Raw genomic sequence first — 26,748 nt, 5'->3', positions numbered from 1 at the left:
CTCTCTCTCAAATCAATAAATACAAAAGGAAGAAAAAGAAAATATCCTTGGCATCCAGACAGAAAGTCTTCTTAGTCCTGACGGCAAGAACAGTACCAATTAAAACAGAAGACACGGAGGGATGTACTGAAGATACTCAAGGAACGAAATGTGAGAAGGTGTTTTATACCCAATCAAGATGACACCCAGTGGTAAAGCTACACCTTGTTTGAAAGTTGGAGAATTGCCCTTTGGATCTTCTTGAGGAGCCGACTTAAGAGATGTCCCCATGAGGGTGGCAGATGTCACCAAGGTGCAGCGTCACAGGGAGAGAGAGGACGACAGCGGGGACTCCACAGCAGAAGTCTGTAGTGCTGTCGCGCCTGAACGAAACAAACTCTCGCCTGAGTCTGGTCCAGCGTCTGGGGTTCGCTCCCAGTTTATAAGGAGTACAGAGCGAAGGTACAAACTCCCAGTTACAAGATAAGCAAGTCCCAGGAGTAATTCACAAGTGACTGCAGTTAACAAGGCTGTAGGGTAGGTAGGAAAGTGGTTAAGAGAGTAACTCCTAAGAGCTCTCATCAGAAGGAAAAACCCTTTTTCTCTTCTTTGTACCTCCATCCGGTGATGGGAATCTTTCAGGATCAGGGGAATCCAGGTACTGGCACGCCCCCCAGTGTGTCTGCATGCCACACGGCTTGTATTTCCCGGCTGGTCTGCGAGCTGGTACCTGTAACCACCCTTTGAGCCATTTTTTGCCAGGAGAGGGGAAACAAAGTCCAGACCCATGAATGTGGGGCTGCTTGTCCTGTGCCTCCCGTGTCGACCCACGCTCCTCCGGAGAGACGGCACATTTTCTGATGCTCCTGCATACTTGCAAGTTACTTACGCATTCGAACGCTGCTCCTCCAAACCTACCTGTTTCTGTAATATCTGCATTTCCTCTTCAATTCTTGGGCTAAAATCACGGACATTCTGCCCCAGCCCATGTCCTGTGCAGCCTGCCCTGAGAATGACTGGTATGCGTGAAGTTTTGACCATAAATTTTTGAAAAGCCAAAATGTAATGTGTGCCAAGTCTGATTTACCTCGACATCAAGAAAGTACTGTTTTCAAGCCCAACAGAGAGAAGAGAAGCCTTTCATGCCTCCCTCCCACCCAGTGGTCTTCCCCAGAGCCAGCCTACACCAAGTCCCAAAACAGTCACAAAGGACACCTGAGGAATTTCTTCAACCCCACTGGTCACCAACAGCCTCAAAAACAAACTGCAGCCCGGGAAGGAATTAGCCACAGGAGCGTTTCTGTGCAGCGTCTCCTCATGTCCGCCCCACAACCACAGAAGGCGTCTTGCCCCAACGTCCGTGTGAGACGTTGAGGAACAGACTCCAGGGTCAGACTGTCTGGGTGTGAATCAGCTCAGCCTGGCCCCCCAGCTTGGTGGCCTTGGGTATGATCCTTCTGTGCCTCAATTTCCCCATAAGCAAAATAAGACTAAATTGTTGGGGTGATTTAGGGTGCTCCTGCAGATGGAGCTGAGTCATCAGCCACGGTGGCCACTGTCCTGCGGTTGAGGAGTGGTGGGGGAATCAGGCAGAAATTGTTCCAAAGAATGACCCGTTCTCCCCAGCAAGGCCTTGCAGGGCTGCGATGGGCCCAGCCCCAGGGAGGGGTTAGGAGGGACCAACCTTTGCAGCGAGGCTGCTCCCCCGTCCAGGTGCCATTGGGAAGGCACACCACGCTGCTAGGCCCTACCAGCTGGAATCCAGGGTCACAGGTAAAATGGACTTCGTGATCCACTAAGTACTTGCTTCCAAACTTTCTGCCATCTGGAGGGGCGCTCAGAGCAGGGCAGGAAACTATAAGGAGAAAAGGAAGGACCATAGCAATTTAGGCGGCACTCTCAACGACCAGGCTTCTCGTCCTCAGGTGCCTCTCTGTGGAGGGCCTACCCCAGGCTACACACCGGGCTGGACATTTTAAATGTCATGTCTCATTAAATTCTCAGAGCGTGCTTGCCATGGGTGATAACTGCCCACTCCGTGAAAGATGAGGAGACCGTGGCTCAGGGACACCGAGTGCTGTTTGTGGGCCTCACCATGGAGGGGGGTCAGAGTGGGACTCCCCATAGCTGTGTTGACACCTGACACTCTCGGAGCTTCAGGCTGGGTTCAACCCCATATCCAGGCCTTGGCTTCTACTCTTCTCTCTGCCTGGAATGTTCTTTCCCCAGAAAGTCCCATCTTCGGCTCCTTCCCACTCACATGGGTCTCCACCTGAATGCAAGCCTCCCTGGAGTGATCTCTGACCACCGTGCTTTGCTGAAACCTCCCAGGGCACCTGCTGTGCCATGAGCTCTCTTTGCTTCCTTCCTAGATTTGTGACCCCTGGAAGCGTCTTATCACCATGTTTGTTTCCACATCCATTGTCAGTCTCCACATCCATTGTCAAGGTGCAGCTCAAGGGGCACTATGCCTGGCCTGTGTCCCTGCTGCTTGCCCAGCCCAGCCCAGCACCTACCCCATGGTGAGCACCCAGTAAACGATCCTAAAACACATGAGTAAGTGAAAAAGTATCTATTGTGTTCTAACTATGTGCCAGGCACTTGGGCTAATCAGTGAACAAAACAGGCCAAACCCTGCTCTCAGAAGCCCTTTCTAGCAGCGGAGAGGCTGGAGATAACTGAGATCCATGGGCAAAGGGCAGAGTGAGGTAAGAGATGATAAGTGGCCTGTGGAAAGCAGAGCAGGGAACAGTGCTGGGCTGCACAGCGAGGTGCAGTCGTGAGCGAGGGGGTCAGGGGAGGCCCCACTGGAGCCAAGAGGGGAAGATGGTGGAGGCATAACCACGCAGTGTCCAGGAGGACAGAGGGGACAAGCCGGTGCCTGGAAGGTCTGAGGAATATAAGGGGGACCAACGTCAAGAGGGAAAGGACTGCAGTCTCTTTGGGGTGAGAAATCTTTGAAACGGTCAAAAAACAGAAACCACCCACCGGACTAACTCACAGGTAAACCATACCTGCATAGATAGAACAGTACCTGGCACACAGTCAGTGCTCAGCAAATGTTAGTTCAAGTAAAGAATGGATATACATAATTAAAAATCAATTGGCAGCCCTGGCCAGTGTGGCTCAGTTGGTTGGAACATCATCCCGTAAACTGAAAGGTCATGGGTTCGATTCCCAGTCAGAGCATGTGACCAGGTTGAGAGTTCGGTCCCTACTTGGGGTGTGGACCAGAGGCAACACTAGTTTGTCTCTCATATCAGTATTTCTCTCCCTCTCTCTCTCCCTCCTTTCCCTTCTCTCTAAAATCAATAAGCATGTCCTCAAATGAGGATAATATTTAATTAACTAATTAATTAATTAATTCTTTAAAAATGTAAAATTCAATTTGCAGTCACTTCCCAAGTGAGAGCCAAAACCCTCTGTCCAGTGGATGGTGCTACAAACACATCCCAGTGAGTCTGGGGGCCACAGAGAAGCCCTTATACCTTCTGCGATGAGGTTAATGTACAAGGAATGAGATCAGCAGAGAGCTCCTCTGGCGATGGCAAGGAAGCGAAACGTTCCCAGGAAAGAAAAGCTGAGAAAACAGAAGGGAGATACTCAGGACAGAAGCTAAAAGAGGAAGGCCTGGGATTCTGCTGAACTAAAAATTATTCTTCCTGACTCTCAGAAAATGCCCTTAAAAAAAAAACAACATAAAAGCTAATTTCCCACTACCTGCAATTTGACCAGGGGTGAGCTTCTGGCTCCCATGACCCAGGTGTGGTCACCCCACCCTGCAGTCGGGGTCCTGACAGCTGCCGGCCCCACGTCCAACACATGGGACAGACAGAATGAACGGTGGCATTTTTTAAAAAAGAGAATTGACCGCCTAAAAAATTCTTGCGTGGTTCAAGGAAGAAAGACCCTGAATCTGAAGACAAGAGGATTAGTAATTTAACAATATACCTTTCTCTCTGCACTACTCAACAGAGGCCTCGAACACAGGCCGGTGGGATTTTTTAAAACATTTTATTCATTTTTTTTTGGAGAGAGGGGAAGGGAGGTAGAAAGAGAGAGAGAAAGAAACATCGATGTGGGAGAGCAACATCGATCAGTTGCCTCTGGCACGCGCCCCTACCAGGCACCTGGTTCGCCACCCGGGCATGTGCCCCGACCAGGAGCCCAACTGGCAACCTTTCGGTCTGCGGGACAACACACCAGTCAGGGCTGGGCCGATGGTTTCATAAGTTATCTGCTGCAGGTTCTTCTTTGGAACTCCCAGCAGCTACATCCCACGAACACAGAAAGGGTCTGTGCAGTTGGGCCTGGAGCAGGAGAAAAAGTCACGAGATCTGGGACCTGCTACTGCTAACTCACTTCTTTTGGCCTCGGTTTCCCCATCTGTAGGAGAAAGGATAGGTGCCCTAGCTTGCCTCCTGGTGTCTGGCTGTGCTGAGCCCCCCAAGGAGCCCACGGTGCCTGGAAACGTGTGAGGGGCCTGGCTAACAGGTCTGGCTGTGCCCCAGGGAAGCTGAGGAAATCAGGAGTTGACTCGCGCTGTCAAGACTCTGGACTGGACACCATCATCTCTGCAAAGGTATGGAATCCAGCACCTTCCCCGGGAAACTTCATCTCACACAACTAAGAAGGTCCTTGATAATTCATAATAGGTGCGTGAATGATGTCAGACATGACATAAGCACATGCTCCCCCACCCCCAACCTGAGACCCCATCAACCTGAGAAGAGACCAGAGGAAATCCTGCCACCCACTTCTGGGCCTCGGCAACGTGAAAGCCATTACTGGGACAAGCAGAACACCCTGGCATCGCTCAGAGCCACCCACTGTAACCTCGCCAGGCAGACAGACCTGTGCTCAGCACCCCCCCACTGGCACGAGTGGGTGACCCCTGTTGGAGGACTAGGCTTCATGCCTGCAAAAACTGCAGCCAGCGTTGGTTCATGGACGGTACCAGACATGTCGCCTTGGTGTAGACGGTGATGATGGGGACATGGTGTATGTTCAGGGAGGGCGTGTGTGGGAACTCTCTGCACTTGCCACTCAGTTTTCCTGTGCACTTTCCTGTGCAAGGTAGTGTTACATTTTTAAAACTTCAAACTGGAGGCAACTGGAATCTACCTGGGAGGGGACGGGGAAGGGAAAACTCACTGTAAAGGTGGTGTCTTTTGAGGGTCCCATGAACATAATGTGGGAGGACCGTGCAGCCTAGAGTGAAAAGATCTAAGAGGAAGCAAGTGACATTCTGACAGGGAGGAGTTCGGCAGGAAGCCAGCAGATGAGGCAGGGAGAGGCCTGGGAATCCACTGTGAAGACTGACAGGTGGGGATGGGAGAGAAACCACAGGTGAAGGGCCTACATGTCCTGTGCCCAGGGGTGCCAACTAGGGGACCCACCTGGGGGGCCGTCCAGACCCATTCTGTTTGCAGAGCTCTGCAGCGCGGCCAGTCGGCTCCTCACATTGCGGAGGCCCTCGCTGAAGCGGGTCTCCTGGACCTTCAGCAGCTGCTGCAACTGGCGGATGGCTGCGAGGACCTGCTGCTTGTTGAGGCAGTTCTGGGGACAGAAAGACCACCACCACCACCACCCATTACAGCTGGCTCACTTGCTCTGGGCTTCCAGAAGCTACCCAGAGCCCTGGCCCAAAGGATGATATGAAGGTGGCCTCATGGGTGTCCTTCCCTGCTCAGAGTTCCCGCTGGACCAAATGACGCCCCAACCACATGCATCGCAGCCCCCATTCACCCTTCGACAAAAGCAAAACTCCCATCTTCAGAGCAAAGGGCAAAACTGATGATTCTACGTGACTGGGTGGGTGAACAATGATTTGTACCCAAAGTGCCTTATAATCAGTAGTCTTCACTCCAGGACTTCCCCAGCTCTGCCCTCTAAATTAACGCTCTGAACATGGGCCTCTGTGAACTTTTTCTTTCTTTCTCCCTTGGACTTTTTAAAACCAGGTGGGCAATACGACCTATAAAACAGGGAAACCAGGAATGCTCCATGGTTCGCATACTTTAAAAATGTAACGGGGCAAATAAGAAACTCAATAGAGTTAAAGAAGCATTCAACAAAAGTCAACGCCCAGCTCTGATAATATTTTTAAAGCTAAAAAGAAAAACCGAAAAAGGAGGCTTGTGCTGTTCGTGATAAAGACTAACTTAAAGCAACACCCAGCATCATTCCTAGCGATAGAAGCTTTAAAGTCCCCAATCTCAGTTGTCTGCGAGAGCAGGGACCTGAGAGGGTGGGGGAGGTGCCTCCGTGCATACAGGAGGGTGAGGGGGCCTTGGGGCTCACCTGGGGGCTGTGCGTTACCTCAGCTTGGCCCGGTCTGACCTGACTCATTACCTGCAAGGAAAAGGAAAACATTAAGAAGATAATGATGGTTTCCTGCAGTGAAAGGCTTATGGATCATTTTTCATTTAATTTTCTATATTTAAATTTTTTCTACAATGAGTATTAGTTTTATAATTTGATTTTTTTCTAAAAGGGCATCAGGGCAGCTGGGAGTCACGGGGCCTCCAGTCTGGCCACCATGGTGGAAACAGAGTCACCACCGCTCTCCCAGGGAGGCTGCCAGGCCACTGCACCTCGGAGAGTTCGCCAAACAGATGACTCACCAGCCTGATTCAATGGGCGCTTTTGACAGAGCTGAATCCCCAGTTGCCCCTGGAACTCGTTAACCCGTGGGGAATCCTTGGCTCCATCCACCCTGACCAGGGCCTGACGGGGCCTGGCCCCTAAGCAGCTGCTGGGAAGAGGAGCTTTGTTTGTTTCGTCCTTCCTCCCCCACGTGTCCTTCCCACTCTGGTCTGGGGCACCTGGCCAGTGGCCTCCTGCGGCCCCTACCTGCCCAGCGCTGCACAGCCATCGCACCCTGTCCCGGTTTCCCACACCCATGTCCTCTTCCTTAAAAAAGAGCTGCTTTATAGATGGCTTCATGGCTTCTGTGCGATTTACATTTGTGAAGTTCACAACTTACGAAGCTGTTGGCCACCTCGAAGGGTACTACTGGCTGGAGCAAGCCCATGAGGAAGGCTTGGGATCATGTCCTTCACAGGTGAAGATAGAGAGGCTGGACGTCAAACAGCTTTCCCCAGATCGTGGGGCTTAGGAGCTGTGGAGCCAGGCTGGGGACCCTGCTGGCTCCCACCCCTGGCCACCCTAAGCTGTCAGAGACCCTCTGTGCTGTCTTGTGCCCTGTCTCATTTGTTCCCTGCAAGTTCCTGTGTGATGAGGTATCTTCTTGATTCATTTGCATTAGGAGTTGGTAACTCGATGGCCCAAGCAAAATACCCTACAGGAGTGAATTTCTAACTCTCGTGCAAATTTCAGGTTGGGTAGTGTGGATGGTGGGGCTGGAAGTGGAGAGGCAGCGAAGTGAAGGAAACATCCCTCCCCTGGCTGAGCTAAGCAAGCAGCTGCCTCCCTAGCTGGGAGGGGGCTTGCTGGTCCAGAGCTGCCCCGGGGACACAGAAGGGCTGTTTTGAACTTGGAGAGAAGAGGTTGATCCAAGACCTCTGTCAAGAACATGGGGGTGACATGGGGCCCCAGGAAGTAGAGAAAGAAGGGGAGCGTGTGCGAAGGAGAATGGTCCCAGCAGCCAAGTATGTCTAACCCCAGTGCTGCTAGGCCTGGGCACAGCTCTCCTCCAAGTCCGGAGACACTTCACGGAACCCTTCTTAACACCCGCACTGTGGAAACTGCGCACCAGCTGCTTTCCCCTAAGTGCTCGTTAGGGGTGAGACTGGCTTATTCAGTGGTAATGGAAAACCTTCAGACCGAGAACACAAAGGCAGGGAGGGAGAGAGGGGAGCTGTGGGAGGACTTGCTGGGGCGGGTTGGGAAGCCCTGGCCCTCGCAGGAATGATGCTAACAGAACATGGTGTGATCGAAGAAGATCCTTGTGAGCCTAGAAGTGAATCTATGCACAGAGGGTCACTTATTTAGGACAAAGGAGCCGAGAATATACAATGGGGGAAGGAGAGGCTCTTCAACCAATGGTGCTGGGAAAACAGAACAGCCTCATGCCAAAGAACGGAACAGGACCCCTATCTAACACCATACACAAATATCAACTCAAGCTGGATTAAAACTTCGAACAGAAGATGGGAAACCATAAAACTCCTGGAAGAAAACGTAGGTAGTAAGCTCCTTAACACCAGTCTTGGTGATGATCGTTTGGATTTGACAGCAAAGGCAAAATAAACAAGTGGGACTACGTCCAACTAAATACCTTTTGCACAGCAAAGGAAACCATCAACCAAATGAAAAGGCAACCTACCGAATGGGAGAAAATAATAATATGTCAAGTAATATATCAGATAAGGGATTAATATTCAAAATATATAAATAACCCATACAAGTCAACAGCAAACAATCCTATTAAAAGATGGGCAGGGGATATAAATAGACATTTTCCCAAAGGGGACACAGAGATAACCAACAGGGACATGAAAAGGTGTGCAACATCACTAATCATGAGGGACGTGCAAATCAAAACCACAAGGAGACATCACCTCACACCTGTCAGAAGGGCTACGGTCAATGACTCAGCGAACACGTGCCGGCCCGGATGCGCACTGCTGCTGGGAATGCAGACTGGCGCAGCCACGGGGGAAAGCAGTTCCTCGTCTGGGTACTAATCTGAAGAAAATGAAAACACTAATTCAAACAGACATTTGCGCTCCTATGTTCACTCCCGCGTCACTTGCGATAGCCGGGACACGGGAACAACTGAAGTGGGCGACTGGCAGAAGGTGGGGTGTATGCAATTCAGCCATAAAAAAGGAAGAAAGTCTTGCCCTTTGCAAAAGCATGGGTGGGCCTTGAGGGCGTTATGCTAAATGAAGTAAGTCAGAGAGAGCAGGACAACACTGTGTGATCTCACTTATACGTGGAGTGTAGAAAAAGAAACTCATGGACCCAGAGAACAGACAGGTGATGCCAGGGGCCGGGGCTGAGGGGCAGTGAAAGTAGTGGAAGGCAGTCAAAAGACAAAAAGCTCCAGTCCCAAGGGGAGCCCAAGGGCCTAGTGCTCAGCAGGGGACTCCAGCCAACAGTGCCGGCTGCGTATTGGGAAGCTGCTAAGAGAGTGGATCATAAAGGTCTCCTCACAAGAAAAACAAACGCGTCACCCTGTGAGGTGGTGGGTGTGAACTGGGCTCACTGTGTGATCATTTCACGATGTGCACACATGTATCGAGTCACTGTTGTACCCTGAAACTAATCAATGTTGTATGGCAAACAGAGCTCAAAAAAGCTGGAAGAAACAAAAAGAAAGTCCCCAAGAGGGGGGAAAGGGGAGATGCTTGTGGTCTTGGCGAGCCAGCCCAGATGCCAGGGAAATGGAGAGACTTAGTGCCGGGGGACGTGACTTTCGATGAGTCTCCTTGATCCCCAAGTGCTGAGTGGAGCCCTCGGGAGCCAGGCTCAGAGTCTGTCACCTGTCCTCAGAGTCGGGTGCAGGCGTAACTGAATGCATCTGCAGAGCCAGGTGACAAGGCTGGAATCCTCAAGACCAAGACAGTGCTCAAGAGGTCTGCACTATGGGCACAAACAGGGGGTCATGGTGGGGACTGAAGACTTGAGTGCATCCCCTTCTCACACTAAGAATGTCACTTGATCATAAAACTCCCTGCAAAACATCAAAACGAAGAACACACCCCATGGCCAGAGACACCACTGCTAACCTCTGTTTGGTTTTCACTTCTGGATGGCACACACAGAGAGTCGTCTTCACACACTGGTTCGACCAGCTTTCTCATCCGCACTGGTTGTGGTGTCATTTGACATTGACAAGCAGAGCAGCTTGTGGGACCCGGGCCTCAATTTCACTTCTGCTTCCCGTGCTCTTTTCAGCCTGGGGAGGGGGCTCCTTGCTCTGCCCACTTACCTTCCCACACTCAACCCACCTCCTTCTCTGAGCCAGGAGGAGCCCTGGCCTGGGAACAAACCATTTCTTTCTTTGCAAATGGAGCCTTGATGAGGTCAGCCAAGGGACTGCAGGGGCCTCCAAGGCTTGGGGACAGGAAGCAGGATGGACCCTCAAGTGTCACCACCTGCATTTCAGCCTGGCCCTGCCACAGCAAAGTGCTGGCTTTGGGCAGTCCCTTCCCACCTCAGGGGATCAGGCCCCAACTCTAATTGACCATAGGCTCCACTCTGGCTTCCAGAGCTGACCTCACCCTCGAACAAAGGCTCCTGACCGCTGTGATTGGGTGAAGGTCAAGTCCACAGCCAGCGGGGGAAGGCCTGTCCCAGAGGCTGAGGAGGCCTGTGTCGAGGCCCACCTCCACACAACTCTCGCAGGGCCCTCGAGGGGCCCTCATTTTTAACTTGTTTTAAAAGAGATCACTTCAGATGGTGGAAGTTTCCGTCTCTTCAAAACCTGGCTCCACACCTGGCTTACACCACAGATGATATGTAATGAAAAGTAGTTTCCATTTCTTTGAGTTAAAAACTTATTTGAAATGGAACCAAGAAAGGAAGTTCAGTGAAAGCTTTCCATCTTTGAGGGGAAAAAATCTAGATTTACCATTTCTGTCATCAGACTCTTCAAAGGGATGGCACTTGGTCTAACTGGACGCCACCGGCAGTATTTGCAGAGAACACCTGAACCACTGACAGAGGCAGCAACGAGTCACCCTGTCCAGCCCTCCCACGCTGGGGCGGGGTGGCAGAGATGGTTCTGGAACACAGGCCAGTGCTGACACCTGGGAGGGAGGGAGCTGGTCCTAAGGCTCTTGGGAGCAATGAGGCCACAGAACCTCTCCCTCTGCCTCACAGCACCCCCAGGGAAAGTCGTGCCCGTCGCCCCCCAGTGCATTCTCTCACAGCATCCACTGTGGTGGGTCTAACGGACAGGCCACCGAGCTCACAACACGCCTTTCTCTGGGCCTGGCCAGCACTCGGTGTAGGGGCACCTGCGGAGCCACTTCGCACCCAAACCCCACCTGCGGGCCCAGGGTGGACGAGACACCCAGCCCTGGACGTGTGTCGCCCCACCTCAACTTGCCCTGTCACCATGCTGGAACTTGGTGGGCCTGACCCCTCCCACCCCATCCAGGCCTCCTGGACTCTTGGGCTCAATTTACACGTAAGTTTAAGACACAGACAGACTGCTCTCAAGGCACCAAAGGGAGCGGGTGGAGCTCCAGGGATGCGTGGGTAGCACAGCGCGAGAGTCCGAGGCTTTCGTTCCACATGGCCCGGCTCCATGGCCTCCTCACAGTGGGTGCTGGAACAGTGACTCTTTCCAAGAACCACACTGGTTACAGTAGAGCTCTGTGACCTCCAAGTGGCCACAGGGGACCCCTCAAACCTGGAGGGGCCATCTCCCGGGCTGGCTTCCCGAGCCACAGCTATGCGTCATGTCAGCATTTCGCTAATGGGAACACAGCTGTTTTGCTACCGTCGGGTCTGCGAGAGGGCCGAGCGCACTTGCCAAGTGTGTGCCTGCCAGCCAAGGCTCGCGGCCCTCGGCGTGTGAGTCATGCCGAATCCGCGCGTGCTTTTCTCCAGAAGTTATTTTCATTTTAGACCGAGTCGGAGGTGGGTCATAACTCCCTCAACTTCTCCCATCCCAGTGACCTGTGCCCGGCACCCACGTGGAGGAGGAGAGAAAGTGGTGGGTGCTCCTGGGGCCAGGCCCTGTGGCCACCAGGGTTCTCCAGAGAAACAGAACCGATAGGATGTGTGTGGCACACGCTTACAGCTGAGAGAGGCAGGATGAGAGGCGGAGGGATTTGTTCCAAGGAACTGGCACACGCGTTGCGGGGGCTGCGAGTCCAATTGGCGGGACAGGCGGCAGGCTGGAGACCTGGGGAGAGTGCAGGCTGCAGCTGGAGTCCAAGGCACGTGGAGGAGAGTTCCTGCCTTCTCGGGATGTTGGTCTTTTGGATGAGACCCACGCACATCATGGAGGGCAACCTGCTTTACGATTTAATGCTAATCACATCTAAAAAAATACCTTCACGGCAACTCCTAGACTGGTGTTTGCCCCACAGTCGGTGCACGGCCCAGCCAAGGGGACACATTAAAGTAACTGTCTTCTTCAGCCAGAGCCTCCCTCTAGGGTCTGGGCCCGGGGCGCTCGGGCATTTTGTTTTTTTACCATCCTGGGTGCTCATAATTGTACATTTATACCCCGAGCCCCTTCTTGTCTATTTTTTTTAATGGCCATGGGACCTGTGACAGCAGTGGGTGCCAAGAGTTGGCACTGTGGCCACATTTCCCATGAGTCACTCCTGAGATGCTTACACCAACCGTGGGAGGTGGCACCTTTATTGCACGCACTTCACAGATGAGGAAGCCAAGTGGCCACAGGGCCACGCTGAAGACTTAAACCCAGTGCGCCTTCTCCAGGCCCCTACGAGACAGGATGGCAGGGCCCACTTTAGAAGCATCCTCAGGGACCCCTGAGCCACCTCTGCCCTCTTCCTGGCTCTCATTTCATAGCACCCCTTGCTGCTCTCGATGTCCACCTCTGGCCATCTCTCCCCCGGCCCCTTGGCACACCTGAGGGCAGAGAACAAGGTACAGACAACTTTGAACCCTCCTCACCAAGGACAGGCTCTGCGTGCACGTTAGCAGCCCACGCGAACCGACCGACAAACAGACAATGCCGGAGGAGAGCCGGCGGGAAGTACTGTGAGCCCAGGGCGATCTTACTCCAACCGCCACCCAAACCCACCCGATTCTTTCACCTGCCTGCTTCTCAGCTCAGTTCTGTCCAGTTGCCACATTCATCGCACACTTGGCCTTTTGTAGCATCAACGTTATCTGCAGTCAACATCTCCCTAATGCCCTTCCATTCGGAGAGCATGTTTCCCCGTGGGAACCAGGGTGAGGGGCTCAGAGAGGCTCCCAGTTTGTTCATGCCGACTGAGCCCCCACTCTCCTCCCCACTACTGCCCGATACACTCAGACCCTCCCGAGAACATTCGCACTGGGGCTGGTTGTGTTAGGATGTGGCACGTGTGTGTGTATGTCCACATGTGATCCAAGATTTATGTGTGTACTGAAAGCTGACGTCTGGATTTTGCTGGAAGGCCGGATCTTCTGCGGTCGGCTCTGGGGAGGTGGGGGTGGGAGGGCGGGCAGGGGGAGGGCCTGGGCCTGGCAGGAAGTATGGGCAAAGCCACAGGAGGGACAGCGAGTGCTGTGCGCTTGGCCCTGGCCTGTGCTCTGGGCCTGGCTTCCTTATTCTTAGATGAACTAACCTGGGGCTGTGAAGGCTAAATAAAATACTTTCAGATTTTCCTCCTCTCTCTAGAAAAACATCCCCAGTGTTTCCGGGCACAACTGAAACTGTCCTGTCCTGGACGTTGGCATTTCTGTCCCATCTGCTCTCCATGTCCTCACTTTTCCTCCCATAATCTATGAGTTCAGAGGCCAGACAGCATCCGTTCCATGTTAAAAACCCACCAGTGGCTCCCGCCAGGAGAAATGAGGCACCCTCCTCACCATGGAGCTGACCTTGTACTCGCTGCTGCAACAGGTCAGCATGAACTTGGGGGCTTACAGCACCTCAAAATCATTGTTTCCCAGGTCTGTGGGTCAGACGTCCGACACGGGTCTCACTGGGCTAAAATCAGTAACATTCCCAGGCCTCACGGGATAAGAATGCAGTTATCTTTGGATGCGGGACTGTTCTGCCTACAGAGCCACATGGGTCAAGCCCTGCCGCCTACACCTGAGCCCGGGTCGAGCGCCTTCCTCTGTGCTCTGAGCTTCTCATTCGGGCCCTCTCTGTTTCTCCACACACCTCAGCAAGCTCATTCCCCCCTCAGGGCCTCTGCACTGGCTGTTTCCCAGAAAATCTACGCCTGGCCCTCGAAAGACAGGCTCCCATCATTCCACTTCCAGTAGAAGTCCCGTTCTCAGAGTCCTGACCTGCCTGTCGAGTACACAGTAACCCCCAGCCTCCCTTCAGTACAGCAGTCCGTCCAAGTTGTCTGCTTTTGACACTTCTCAGGTTTGGGCCTTTCTCTCTCTGCTCGGCAGCTCTGGGACAGCAGGACCTGGGTCGGCCTCATCTTCTCTCCCCTGACCTGTACCACGAGCTCACTGTAGACCCGGTTCTCTGAATGACATTCATGTCCTCCTTCGTAGGACCCCATGAGAAGGACATGTCTATTATCCCCACTGGTCAGAGCAGGAAGCTGAGTCACAAGAGGCAGGAACTTGTCCCAGGTCACTCAGCAGGAGGAGAGGTGCCAGGACAGGACCAGGCACTGGGCACCGTCTCCCCTTGCTGCACTGCCTCCCAGGCCCAGAACAGCACCCGCCGGCAGCGGGACAGTCTCAGGACGCAGGCGTTGAATGTGTGCATCATCTTCCCAGCTAGACCCCTTCTGAGAGGGTGCAACCTCAACTGTGCAATCAGAGAAAAGGCCGAGTCGGAGGCGTTCAGGTGGCAGTCACACGTTTGCCTGTGTTCTCACCACGGCGTAAATGACTGCCTGGAGTCTGGTGCTTCTCTGCAAGCAGCTGCTCTTTCCTCCCTCTCCCACTGCAGGCACTCTGCCTTGGAGCTCTGGGGCTCCGTCCTTTTCTTCCTGTCAGCCAGGAACCACCTGATCCTCCCAGCTCCCTGGGCAGTGCACCCGGGTACTGGTCATGCTCTCGGACCCCAGCCCCTCCGGCACAGGTGGCAGAGCAGCGGGGAGGGGTCCTCCTGGGCTGCAGGGCACCCTCCCCTTTGGGAAGTGTCCAGAGGTAACATCATCTCCAGTGAAAAGTGAACACCAGAGTCAGTGGCCAATCAGACGGCCACAGTGCACCAAGGGGCAACTTGGGGATTTGGGAGTCTCTGGAGTTCCACTGACCTCCGCCCACCCCTCTAGTCCTCGTCGTGAACAACTGTGCTGCCTTAGTGTTACTGGGACACCCAGCCACAGGACACGCTCCTCGGGCCTTGTTTCCCCTGGAAGGATTCCGGCGGCCCGATGTTACTACACACAGTGGACATAAATCATCACGTCCTGAAGGTGCACATTTTACTTACCGAAGTGCGTAGGGTTAGGTAGTGTCCAATTATCAGTGCTTATTTTTCCGTAAGGAAAATGTGTATAATGACCTCATTTTAGGTCCCAGGAAGTTTCTTAGAAGCATGGAAGATGCTGGTGGAGGGTTTGAAAAGATCTAGAAAGTTCTACCACCCAGGAAGTCTGCCCTGATGGCCCCAGAGCTGCACAACCCATGGAAAGATCAGCGGGAGTTCAGCAGCCCCACCACTGTGCCTATGGGTCAAGGGAGTGACCAGGACAGTCAGGCCTGTCAACAGTTGAGAGATGAACACTGCTCCTGTGGTAGCAGGCAGGGCCGCAGGCCTGGGCAGGCGTGTGGAGGGAGGCGAGGTGTCCAAATGGTCAAATGGTGTGGGGGCAGCCTCACAGACTAAGATGGCTTGGTGGGCCTGGGATCAAGTCTGGTGTCCACAGGATCCTCCAGGGCAGATGGGCCCAGGAGCGCACGGGATCCTGACTCAAAAACACCAGGCAGACCAGACCAGAGAAACCACAGCTGGCTGCTCTCAGTCCACACCCTCAGCGCTCACTACCCAAGGCCCAGGGACCAGAAGCTCCCCCAAATGGGCAGAGGCCTTGACTTCTCTCTGCTGTCAGGGCCGCCTGTGGCAGGACTTGAGTCCTCTTCCTAAAGTTGCCAGGGAAAGGTGGAGACGGCTGGAGAAAGCCCACCTCATGAGCAAGGCCTCCCTCCACCCGTCTTCACTGTGATTGCAGCCTTTTGTCCAAACACAGGGGCCTGCGGGCAGTGAATCTCTGGGTCCGCGTGATGGCAGGTTTGCAGGAATAGCACGGGCCTCCTGCCCCATGCCCACACTTCTTGCAAAGAAGCTGCCGCGTTTCCCACAGAGGGAAATCTGTTTCCCCACCTCTCGGATCTGGGCTGGCCTTGTGACCTGCTTTGGCCAACAAGATGCAGTGCAAGCGATGTCCCAGTCCCAGGACTGGGTCTATATTAACCACACTGTCTGGTTTCTGTGTCTGATGTTTTGGCATCTGGGGCCTTGTGGACTCAAAGCTGCCAACCGCTAAAGCTATTGGACAACCATACACCCTCCCTGCCCACCAGCACACCTTTATTTGCAAAGCAGCTCATCCAGAGCCCATTCCCCCTGCCTTTTCTGCTCTTACACTTGTGAGACACCAACACCCCCCACCCACCCACCGCAGTCCATTTACTCCAACAGCCCCAGGTCAGGAACCAGGAAATGAGGGCAGCCCCATACTGCAATCCTGCAAAAATTACTCAGACCAGCCAGCGGTAACCTCATCAGCTCCCTCACCCTGTCTCACCCATTCCTTCCCTCAAAGCCCAATAAAAACTTTCCCAAGTTTCCCTCCCTCTCTCTGCCTGCTGTTGGCGCCTGTGGCCCCACTGCAGCTGGCGTGCCCCCTCCTCTAGGAACTGTGTGCAGCAAACGGCCTTCTCAACGGCAGGCCTCTCCTGGTCTGCTGGCCTCACTACACCTGGAAGAAACTTAAGTCCCAGTTCCACTTTGGGAGAGGGTCTCAAGAGCACCTGCTCAGTCTCGGTCTCTGCACCACTGCCCCATGAAAGCCCGGGCTGGCCCGCTGGAGGGCGAGAGGTCGGTGAGAGCAGAGCCCACACGAGCCAGCCCAGACCCACCCGCCCCAGCCAACCTGGGGGCTGTGCACGGACCCTGAGGAGCCCAGTCGGACCAGCTGAGTCTAGCACAGATCAGCAGAACCGCCTGGCTGAGCCCAGCTCAAAGTAGCCCCGTATGCCAACTCCAGACCCAGAGCAGCTCTTTCAAAACCAAAGACGGGCTCCTTGTCGGTTTTGTTTCTAGCAGCCAGGCCATTGCAGGCACCAAACAGTGTACTTGTTTTATGAATCACCCCCATTTTTGGCCCGGAGGGTTCACAGGTCCTGGCTGCTTCAGCTCACTGCTACACATTGGTGAAACATAGGGCCTGGTGCGTAAGAACGCCCACTGCAGGGGTTGGCAAATCCTCCCGGTGTTGCGCCCACTGGCCTCTTGCTGAGCTCTATCGTCAACACGCACCTCAACCTAGACGCCAGGCCCACCACCCTAATCAGCAGCTAAACCGATGTAGGTAAGCCGACCACACCGGGTGGGAAGGAACATGCCCAGGCTTTCATTTGTCCAGCTCTCCTGAGCCAGAGTCTGAGTTTTCTAGACCAGATGGCGTCCCGCTTCTTGGCTTACATTCTTGTAGTTTTAAACATATTCTCAAGAAAATGATGTTTTAATTTGCTATCCATTCGGCCTTCCCAAATCACTTCCCTGCTGTAAATATTACACTTTTCCTACCCTGAACCTTTAAAGCAGTCTGCAGAGGCACCACTATCCCCACCCTGGAGACGGGGAGCCTGATGTGCCCAGGAGAGTGGCAGCTGAAGCCTCGTGTTAGGAGCCAGGCACAGGAAGGAGATAGGGGAGGAAAGCTGCTCCACCCACTGCCCCTCCCAACGTGGGGCGGGGCTTGTGGGGCAGCTGATGCCCATCCCTTAAACTGAGAACAAATGAGATGAAGAAAACCCCACAGAGTTCCATGTACTACAAATATACCAGTGGAAATACAAATTAAAATACCATTTTTAAAAGATCCCAAAATAAAAGATCCAAAAATAAATTATTTCGATATAAATCTAACAAAGTATATGCATGTCGAAACTAAAAAATGCTAATGAAAGAAAGCAGAGTTCTGAATAAATGGAAAGACATATTTTGTTTACAGACTGAAAGACTCAATATTGTGTAGATGTGCAATCCCAATCAGAATTCTAGTAGGGTGTTTTCTGTAGATCCAGACAGGCTGATTCTAAAATTTTAATGGAAAGGCAAAGAAACTAGAATAGCCAAAACAATTTTGACAAATAATAAAATCTACCCAATTTTAAGTCTCCCTGTAGAGTGTTACTGGCAGAAATAAATCCATACATGTGTAATGAGTTGATTTTTGACAAAGTTGCTGAGACAATTCCATGGCAATTCAGCAATCTTTTCAACAAATAGTGTTGGAACAATTGGAAATTTATATGCAAAAATTGATCCTTAATATACACCTCACACTTTATACAAAAATTAACTCAAAATGGATCACTGACGTAAATGTAAAAATGCAAAACTGTAACAAATTTAGAGAAAAATTTTCATGACCTCGTGTAGGCAAAGTCTTGCCATCAAATGCATGATCCATAAAAATAAAAAATGGGCCAACGGGACTTCATCAAAACACAACAGCTTTGCTCTGGGAAAGAAACTTAGACGAACTACCAACTGAGAGAAAATACTTGCAATTCACGTATCTGAAAAAGGACTTGTATTTAGAATACACAAAGAACACGAACAACTTAGTAAGAAGCAGTCCATTTTTAAATCGGGCAGAAGGCGTGAGAAGACACTTCACCCACCCAGTGGACGACTCATCTGACAAGTAAGCACATGAAAAGCTTCCCAAGCAACTGGTCCTTAGGGAAATGGAAATCGAAGCCACCACGAGATACCTCTGCACACCTACTAGAGTGACCTGGGAACGACGAAGCAGGCTGTGGTTGGTGCTGGTGGGGATGCAGAGTAATTGGGTCTTTATACACAGCTGGTGGGAACACAAAATGACCCACCTAATAGGAAAGACAGTTTGGGAGTTTCTTCCAAAGTTAAACACACACTTACCACATGACTCAACAATCCCACTCCTGGATGTTTACTCAAGAGAAATGAGTATTTACATTCACACAAAGAGCTGCGTGGGAATGATCATAGCAGCTCTATTCGTAATCACCCGAAACTGGAACTGACACCAGAGGTGTCGCTCAGTTCAGCGGAGACCCATCAACCCACTGCGGTGCTCCCACACGGGGGCATACCACTCAGCAACAGTAACAAGAGGAAACCCCACGTGTGCCAGGGACAACTCGGAGGCAGTGTAAATGCGTCGGGCTACATCTGTGAAACCAGAGCAAAGGCTGCGCCCCCTTTGGTTTGATTCCTGCGGCACTGCGGAGGGGGCAAACTGCAGAGACGGAACACAGATTGGTCTGCGGTTGGTGGGACTGTCCCGTACCGTGATGGTGGTGCTGGTGAACACGTAGAGTTCCGTGGTTACAACTGCAGAATGTACATCAAACACGTTTTTTCCCCATTAAACTACAAAAGGCAATATTTTAAGTGGGAGGAGCAATCAGAAGAATCAACTTCTCACTTACAGTGGAATTTGGAGCCCTATGACATCTAATCACAAAGAGAGGTTCTGGGGAGAGGGAAGCCTTCTGTAATACCAGACACCCCTCTAGGCGAGCAGCATGCTGAGACCCTGAACTCCCTGCTCACCCAGAACAGGGATTCGTTCAATGTTTTCCTCTTCGGAGTGGGCAGCAGTTTTAGGAAAGGGCCCCCACTCATGGGGTCCCCACACTGCTCAACCTCCCCTCTTCCTCCACGACTACCTGCTCTCCATCAGCAGGTCACCTGCACAGTGACTCAGGACAGATGTACGAATAAGAGGAACACAACTGGAAAGCCATGGAGGACCGCAGGAGAGCAGATGAGACCGCCTGTCCCCACACAGCACTGCTGCCGACCCTCGAAGAAGCAACCTCCCACCACCCTGCAACCCACAGGTGCACACACACAGCACAGATGTGTGTACACACACAACCAAGCATTCACACGACACAGACACGTGCACACACAGTCACAGACACCTACAGACACACACACCACGTCTCCCGTGCACTGTCACCTAATACAGTACAGTGAGCGCACACTGGAAACAGAGGCCCCCGGAAGGGCTGGGGGCTGCACAGGGGCCGCGATGCCTGTCTCTGGGGCCCTGGGGTTGTGTGTGCCCCGCCAATCTCCTCTGTGGCACACGGTGGTTCCACAGGCACAAGTCACTCTCCAAACACCTGCTGAGTTTCCATCCAGTTGACAGGGCTGGCCCGTGGCTCGTCTTGTGTTCAGCTCGGGTGAACTCCAGGTACACAAGTCACCTGAGGTCCTCATGAATTCAATCTTTTGTCCACTCAAATTCTTCTGCCCTTGGCCCCTTCCTAGGTCCACAGCTTTTAACTCTGAAAGCTGAGTCCCCCTGGATTTCAAGCAACTGCTTGATTAAAATCACTACAGACAAGTTTAAAAATAGTGATGCCTAAGCCCCAACCCAGGCCAACTGAGTCAGAATCTCTCGGTTAGGCAGGCCTCAGGATATCTAGAAGATGCCAGGTGACCAGAGGCTGCCCGGAGGCTGTCCGGCCAGTCCACTCAGACCAGCGCCAGCAGGACCAAGCTCCATCCATCCCACCGAGCTCCTACTGGGTGCTGGCCCCTGCCCCTGTACTGGGGACGACAGACAGTAACGTGAAATCTATCACAATGAATCACTATAAACATCACCTGTCGTGTGCTGGAGCCCTGCAGAGTCCGATAGGAAAACACAAGGGCAGGGAGGGGCCTGTGTAGAGTGGGGTTGGGGAAGCAGCTGTGAAGAAGTGCTAACTCTGACAGAGACCCGGAAGATGAGAAGGAGCCAGGTGGAGTGTTCCCGAGGCCTCCCTCATGGGTTACCCCTCAGGCTTCCCCAACAGCGGCTGGGAGAGACCTCCACCCGCACAGGACTTTGGGTGAAGGACAGTTTCATCGGAATTTTTAAACCAGCTTCTGTGGACAATCTCTTTGTCTCTTTTCCCCCTCACAAAACCCAGTGAGGGGGACAGAGGTTCTTGCAGGTAAAGAAATAAAGATTTAGAGGATAAGGACTTTGAGAAAAGTTGGAGGTGGCCCGGCAGAGGTCGGCTAGATCTCCCAGGAACAGTGCCACACCTCTGAGAACAGCTAAGGTCTCGTCTGTTTTCCAGGAAACCTGGAGAGACAGTGAGAGCCCCCATAAAATCAGATGATGGCAGACTGGGCTCCCAGCGTCTCCTTGCCCATCCTGTCCCCCTACCCCTCCGCTGGCTTGGGGACACACCTGTTTGCTGCTCTGGCTTTGGGCTCTGGGCTTTATGTTGTGTTTTGTTACTGCAGAGTGGGTGAGAGGCCCCTGTGTGGGTCCACTATGGCCCCATGCGAGGCCCCTGCTACCTGGTGGCTGATAGCTTCCCACGTGCCTGCTGACCACTTCTGCAGTAATGCCACCCAGGTCTGGTCTGAACTGACTTCTCCCTGCCTGGCCCCTGTACCCCTGGGGCTGCCAGGTAGCCATGGGGGTGCCCACCTGGTGTAGAAATTGAGTGCAGGCAAGAGTGTCTGTGGGGAAGGGGAAAGGCCTGGAGCCCAAGGAGAAAGACTACTTTTCCTCCACTCCTTCTGGCTGTGTGACCTTGAGTAAGTCACAGTGTCCCTGGGCCTCAGCTCCCTCATCTGCAAAATGGGGTGGCAGTAGTCACCTGGCCTCACAGGACTGCTCTGGTAGGTGTTTAGCAGAGACTCCTCAGTCTTCGGGGTGCAGTGAGTGCCTGCAGGCTTCCCTTCCCTCCGTTACTGTTACTGTTGTGGGCAGTATTTCCGGGGTGCTGGCCGCATACCTGCCACACAGATCGCCGGGGTCAGAGGGGGGCGCATCTGGTCCCCAGAGCTCACCTAGCACTGCTGGCTCTGAATTAAGCACTTCTAGTTCCACCTTTGGAAGACTCTTTTTTATCTGCAGGTTTTTTTTTAAAGTAAATCTATTGGGGGACATTGGTTAATAACGTAAGTTTCAGCTACAGTTCTATAATACATCTTCCGTATATTGCATTGTGTGCATTCTTAATTTCAATCACTGGTCCTTACTGGTTAATATAAAAGTGAATCTGGTCAAATAAATAAACCCTTTGAGACTCCAACGCATACAAATGCAAGGAAGGAAAGTGAACAGCGAGCCCGCGCGGGTGGAAACGGACACGCAGCCCGAACCCAGCCCCCCGAGGGGAAGTACTGAGAACGGCGGCGGTGGGATAGATGGAGTTAAAACCCGAGATGGGAAGTGGAAGGGCGGGACACTCTGACCCAGCCGGTAACCAACACCTCTCCTGGAGACTCAGGAGAGACCACCGTCTCAAAACTCGGGGAGACCTTCCCCCAACCCCGATCCCCGCGGAGCTCCCGCGGTCCTTGGCGCGCGGACTGCGCAGCGACCAGGGTCCCCAGAGCGACCCGCGGTGCGTCTGGAGAACGGGTGGGGTCTGGCACCTCTCTTCGAAAACCGGACCCAGCCCCAGATTGCCCCAAGCCCCCCGCCCACGCTTCCAATGGAGTGGGGCCCAGGTCCCGCGCGCCGGCCAGAAGGCGGCGGTGACTGCTCTGGGCACTGACCTGGGCACTGAGCTGCGCCGGGCCGGCGACGAGCAGCAGCAGCAGCAGCAGGAGAGTGCGGGGGCCGCGGGGCCGCATCTCGCCGGTCCGGACCTCTCTGCCTGAGAGGGAACAACGCTGTCCAACTGGTGCCGAGTGTGTCCAGCCGATGCCGAGTGGGTCCAGCCGATGCTGAGTGCGTCCAGCCCACAGGGTCAGGGAGGTGGAAGCGCAACTGGCTGTCCGGGAGGGGAGGGGAGGGAAGCGCAGTCCGGCCGGTGCGCTTGGCCTGGGGTGCCTGCGGCCACCAGCGTCCATGGTCCAGCAGTAGGGGGTGAGGGGGGAGGGAGGTGCCGGCCCCCAGGCCGGGAAGGAGGAGGGGCCACCCGGCCAGGAATGCGCCTGGAGCGCGCCCAGCCCCGGCCCGGGAGGCGGTGCGACGCCAGGACGTGGACGGCGGGCGCCCCCAGGGCCGCCCCCTACCCCCGGGGAAGGCGGCGAGGTCCTCACTAGGCCCGGGCGCCCACCCATGCAAGGCCTCCTGACAGGCCCCTTTTCTGCTGGAGACAGTGAAGCTGACACCCCCCCAGCAGCAAGTGTGACCCCCCACCAGGCCTGCCCACTCCACAGCCGTTCAGGGACACCGTCCCCACGGCAGTGTGGCTAGGAGATGGGTTTCACAAACTCTACAGGAGGCGGACTAAGTTCTCCATCCCAGTAGACTAGTGTCCTTTTAAATAATGCTGTTGGGGTCTAGGAACTCCATGCACGGGGACTAGGAATCGACCCCGCCCTCCAGACTGAATGGGAAACAATTTAAAATGGAGGCGAGTTATGGGGACACTGGACGCTTGGCAGCAGCGGGAGGGAAATAGGGCTGGGAAGGCAGACAGGAGCAGTCTGAAGTGCCTTGTGTGGGGGGCTGTGGGAGGAACCAGATGGTCTCCTCCAGCTCCTGGAAAGCATTATCTCAGTTCTTACTGGAAAATGTTTTCAGAGGCAACGCTGCAGATGGCATGGTGCACACCACTGTGCCAAGCCTCAAATCTAGTCCTTTTTGGCATGTCACTTAGCAGAGCCCCCTTGGAGCTCAGCAGGCTGCAGCCTCAGAGCAGGAGCTGTTTTCCTTGGAAGGAAGAAGGGGTTTGGGAATCCTGGGAAGTGTGAGGCAGTGTGCAGGTGGGCACCTGAGCGTTCACTACCCAGAAAATCCCATGGTGCCTCTCTGCCCACCTTCCTGTCAGAGGAAGTGGAGGGGCCCATGTAAGTGCACTTTGCATTCCTGGTGCGACATCCTGAAGAGAGACCTGCTCAGACATTCCTGCTCCCTTGTCCAGGTGTAGCGGGCCAGGCAGCCTGTGGAGGCTGTGGTTTACTGCCTCAATCTCTCATGTGTTTGTTGTCTATGCCCAAGCCACTGTCCCCCTTTCTCTCTGCACCGCTTCTGAAAGGGTTCCTTGTGGCCAGCATGGTTGCGTTTGTTTTGTGTTTTATCCCACCTGCGTTTACGCGGCAGCCTCCCCTGGAAGGCTAAGCTGCTGGGACCCAGACGCTGGCCTTCTTTCCTCTTCTCTTGCCCCCTCTACGGGTCCTTAAAGCTGGAAGAGACCTTGATCTCACGATTTCCCCCGACAAAGAAAGTGAATCGGGTGTGGCTGAGTGACTTGCCCAGGAGATGCAAACCAGGAGCTCAGGGCTCCTCCCAGAGCCATGTGGGCAGGACAGGCTGCGTTCAGTCTCATCCCACCTTTCACTTAAATACACGGTCAGGGGACTTCAGGTGTTTTATTTACAAGAACGGAGGTTTGGGGGAGTTTTAGGGGTGTTTTTTGTTTGTAGTTTTCCCCTCCTTACTAATTTCCATTTGCTATCCTTGTCCATGGCCGCCTTCTGTATAGTGCTCTGGCAGCTGGTCTGAACCAGCCTTCTAAGGCTGTGCTGCCCCTTCTCTGTCCTCACTGCCCTTGAGTGGCCATGGCGGAGGCAGGCCCCGCAAAGCCAGGCCCTGCCCAGTTGGTCTACAAGCAGACAGACTGTGACCGTAAGCCAAGCACCCTGTATTTGGGGCCCCTCAAATGACCCTTGACCTAACATGATGGGCCTGTCAGCTGTACTGTTGCTTCTGTCTACACAAGAATGTCCAGCCTACAAAAAAGTCTTTTAAGAATGTATTTGAACCAAACTAATGACAATTGCCAGGAAGCAAAATCTCAATGGATAGGGAAAATGCTCCAGTAAATGGCAATTTTACAGCATATTTTATACATATGAATCAAAGAAGGAGATGTAAGGAGGGTTACATGAAATCCATTAGTGGTAGATTAAGGGGGTGGGAGAAAGCAAAGTGGGGAAATCTCTGGTATTAGATAAAAAATAAAATGGAGAGACACGTACTTTTTTTAATGTTTTTTTAAAGATTTTATTTATTTTTTAGAGAGGGGAAGGGAGGGAGAGAGGGAGAGAAACATCAGTGTATGTGGTTGCCTCTCGAACACCCCATACTGGGGACCTGGCCCACAACCCAGGCACGTGCCCTGGCTGGGGATCGAGCCCGAGAGAGATGGCATTCGGGGAGTAAGAGCAATGAAGGGTTCTGCAGCCTGTGCTGCGCTCTGACATGTCAGAGGTGTGTTATTTTAGATGCAAAGAGACAACAGACAGACTCCCTTAAGGTGAAGACTGACCTTTGTCAAGGAAGCTACAGACCTAGGACGTCACTACCTGCTGTGACTTGTGTTTAGTTAGGGACTTTTATGTTCGGACCATCCTGTGTGGTTCCTTCGGTCTCTGAGTGTGTAAGGGCCACCATGCAGGCCTCCCCCGAGCTTGTCAGGTTTAGTTTGTGGCCCCCTTTTTCGTTCACACTTCTGTCTCCTCTATATTTAGTTTTCAAGGGATATGCTTGAGTTTGGGGGATTAGAGGTAGGGGGTATACACATAGAGTATTTCTAAAGGTTTTGCAAAATGAATGGCTATCTCTGAGCTCGGTGCGCTCTTTGACATGCTTGTTGTGTTCCTCGTATCACGTGGGAATGCAGAGCCAGACAGGACGGTTTGCTGTGGAAATGTAAGACCTGACCAGAAGCGCCGTGCAGGTGGACACGGGCTATCTGGCAGGGCCCCTTGGTCCCACATGGGGCCCCCATACCACACGGCTCACCCTTTGGGCTTCATGGGCTTCTTATCAACTTACCTGGGGCTGAATCCTGCCCGACGGCACATTTGGGGTTGCTTCTCTGTCTAGCTTTTTCACCCCACATCCATCTGTGCTTCTAAATGTCATCAGCCCCCACTGACCACCTACAAGGGTCACAGAAGCAGAGCCCCATGTGCTGGCCTGGCCCAGGAGGACAGGGCAGCATGGGGGAGGGTGGTGGGGCAGCAGTGCCGTCCGTTCACTGTGCAAACACTACGAAATGCACGTTGGGCACAGCCCTGGGCCAGGTGCTGCATTACGCTGTCACATCTAGAGCCCCAGCCAACAAAACTGTGCAGTCCTGCCCTGGCGGGTGTGGCTCAGTTGTTGGGTTGTCATCTCCTGCACAGAAAGGTGTCAGGTTCGAGCCCTGGTCAGGGCACATACGGGAAGCAACCAATCAATGTTTCTCTCTCACATTGATGTTTCTCTCTCTCCTTTCCTCTCTCTCTAATATTAATAAATCCTTGGGTGAGTATTTTTTAAAAAGTTCAGTCCTGTGTTGAACTTTGAAGAGACCGTGTGCCTGTGTATGATGTCATGACAGCCAGAAGAGATATTTCCCCCTGGAAAATCATTTCCAATTTAAAAAAATGAAAATCTGTAGAAAAAACAGATTTACTGTGCCATGATTAAAGACCAAACTCTGTCACCATCTGCTAAGAGGAGGAAAATGTTGCAAATCCATGAATGCCATTCCAAATGCCTCTGGAAGTGGCAGAGTGGTGGGTGCAGTCAAGGACACACAGCCCATGACATCAGACACCCCCGGGCCGGATCTCACCCCTGCACGCTGCCGGTGTGGCCTCGCAGCTCTCCTAATCTTTGTGGCTTGTTTCTTTATCTATATAATGGGAACAGTATTTATCTGTTATCTGGCATGTAGTAGGTGCTTATTTAAGGGGACCCTTGTCGAAATTGACTCTGAGGGTCCTTCCCATGGGGATGACATAAAGGGACCAAATTTCAAGCACCCACCATAGGCTAGGCCCTCTGTTAAGCACTTCACAACAACCCAGCAAAGTGAGTCCCATTATTATCCCCATTTTGCAGATTGGGAAACTGAGGCTTAGGCTGCCTCAGTAAGTTGCCCGAGCCCCAAATATGAGGGTGGAAACTGGGAGAGGCACTTGGATGTGTGCGGCTGGGAGCAGGCTGTCTGATGCGCAGTGCCGCGGGAGGCCCAAGCATAAGGACTTGCTCCTGTGCTCCGTGGCCTGCGTGTGACGATTTCTAAGGCAGATATATCAAAATTGGCTTCAGGAGAAAATTT

At 53.1% G+C, this 26,748-nt stretch overlaps 1 protein-coding gene across 2 annotated transcripts in view; it reads right to left on the bottom strand.

Annotated features, from left to right (window-relative positions):
• FBLN7 (fibulin 7) overlaps positions 1 to 22,602 on the bottom strand; it is a 35,383-nt gene extending 12,781 nt beyond the window's left edge. Inside the window, exons 1-4 of one of the 2 annotated variants that reach the window (XM_024558584.4) lie at positions 22,301 to 22,602; positions 6,283 to 6,333; positions 5,379 to 5,538; positions 1,664 to 1,834 (exon numbers count right to left, since the gene is read on the bottom strand). In XM_024558584.4, the coding sequence (XP_024414352.3) occupies positions 1,664 to 1,834; positions 5,379 to 5,538; positions 6,283 to 6,333; positions 22,301 to 22,597 (679 nt within the window). In that variant the 5' untranslated portion in view covers positions 22,598 to 22,602. The remainder of the gene's footprint in view (positions 1 to 1,663; positions 1,835 to 5,378; positions 5,539 to 6,282; positions 6,334 to 22,300) is intronic. The other variant, XM_045193891.3, reaches the window with a different exon arrangement.
• Positions 22,603 to 26,748: the final 4,146 nt, after the last annotated feature.

Source organism: Desmodus rotundus, chromosome 5 (assembly GCF_022682495.2).
Source record: "Desmodus rotundus isolate HL8 chromosome 5, HLdesRot8A.1, whole genome shotgun sequence".
In the NCBI taxonomy this organism is placed as follows: Eukaryota; Metazoa; Chordata; class Mammalia; order Chiroptera; family Phyllostomidae; genus Desmodus; species Desmodus rotundus.
The sequence above is the reverse complement of the archived record's forward strand: the minus strand, read 5'-3'. Positions and strand labels throughout refer to the sequence as shown.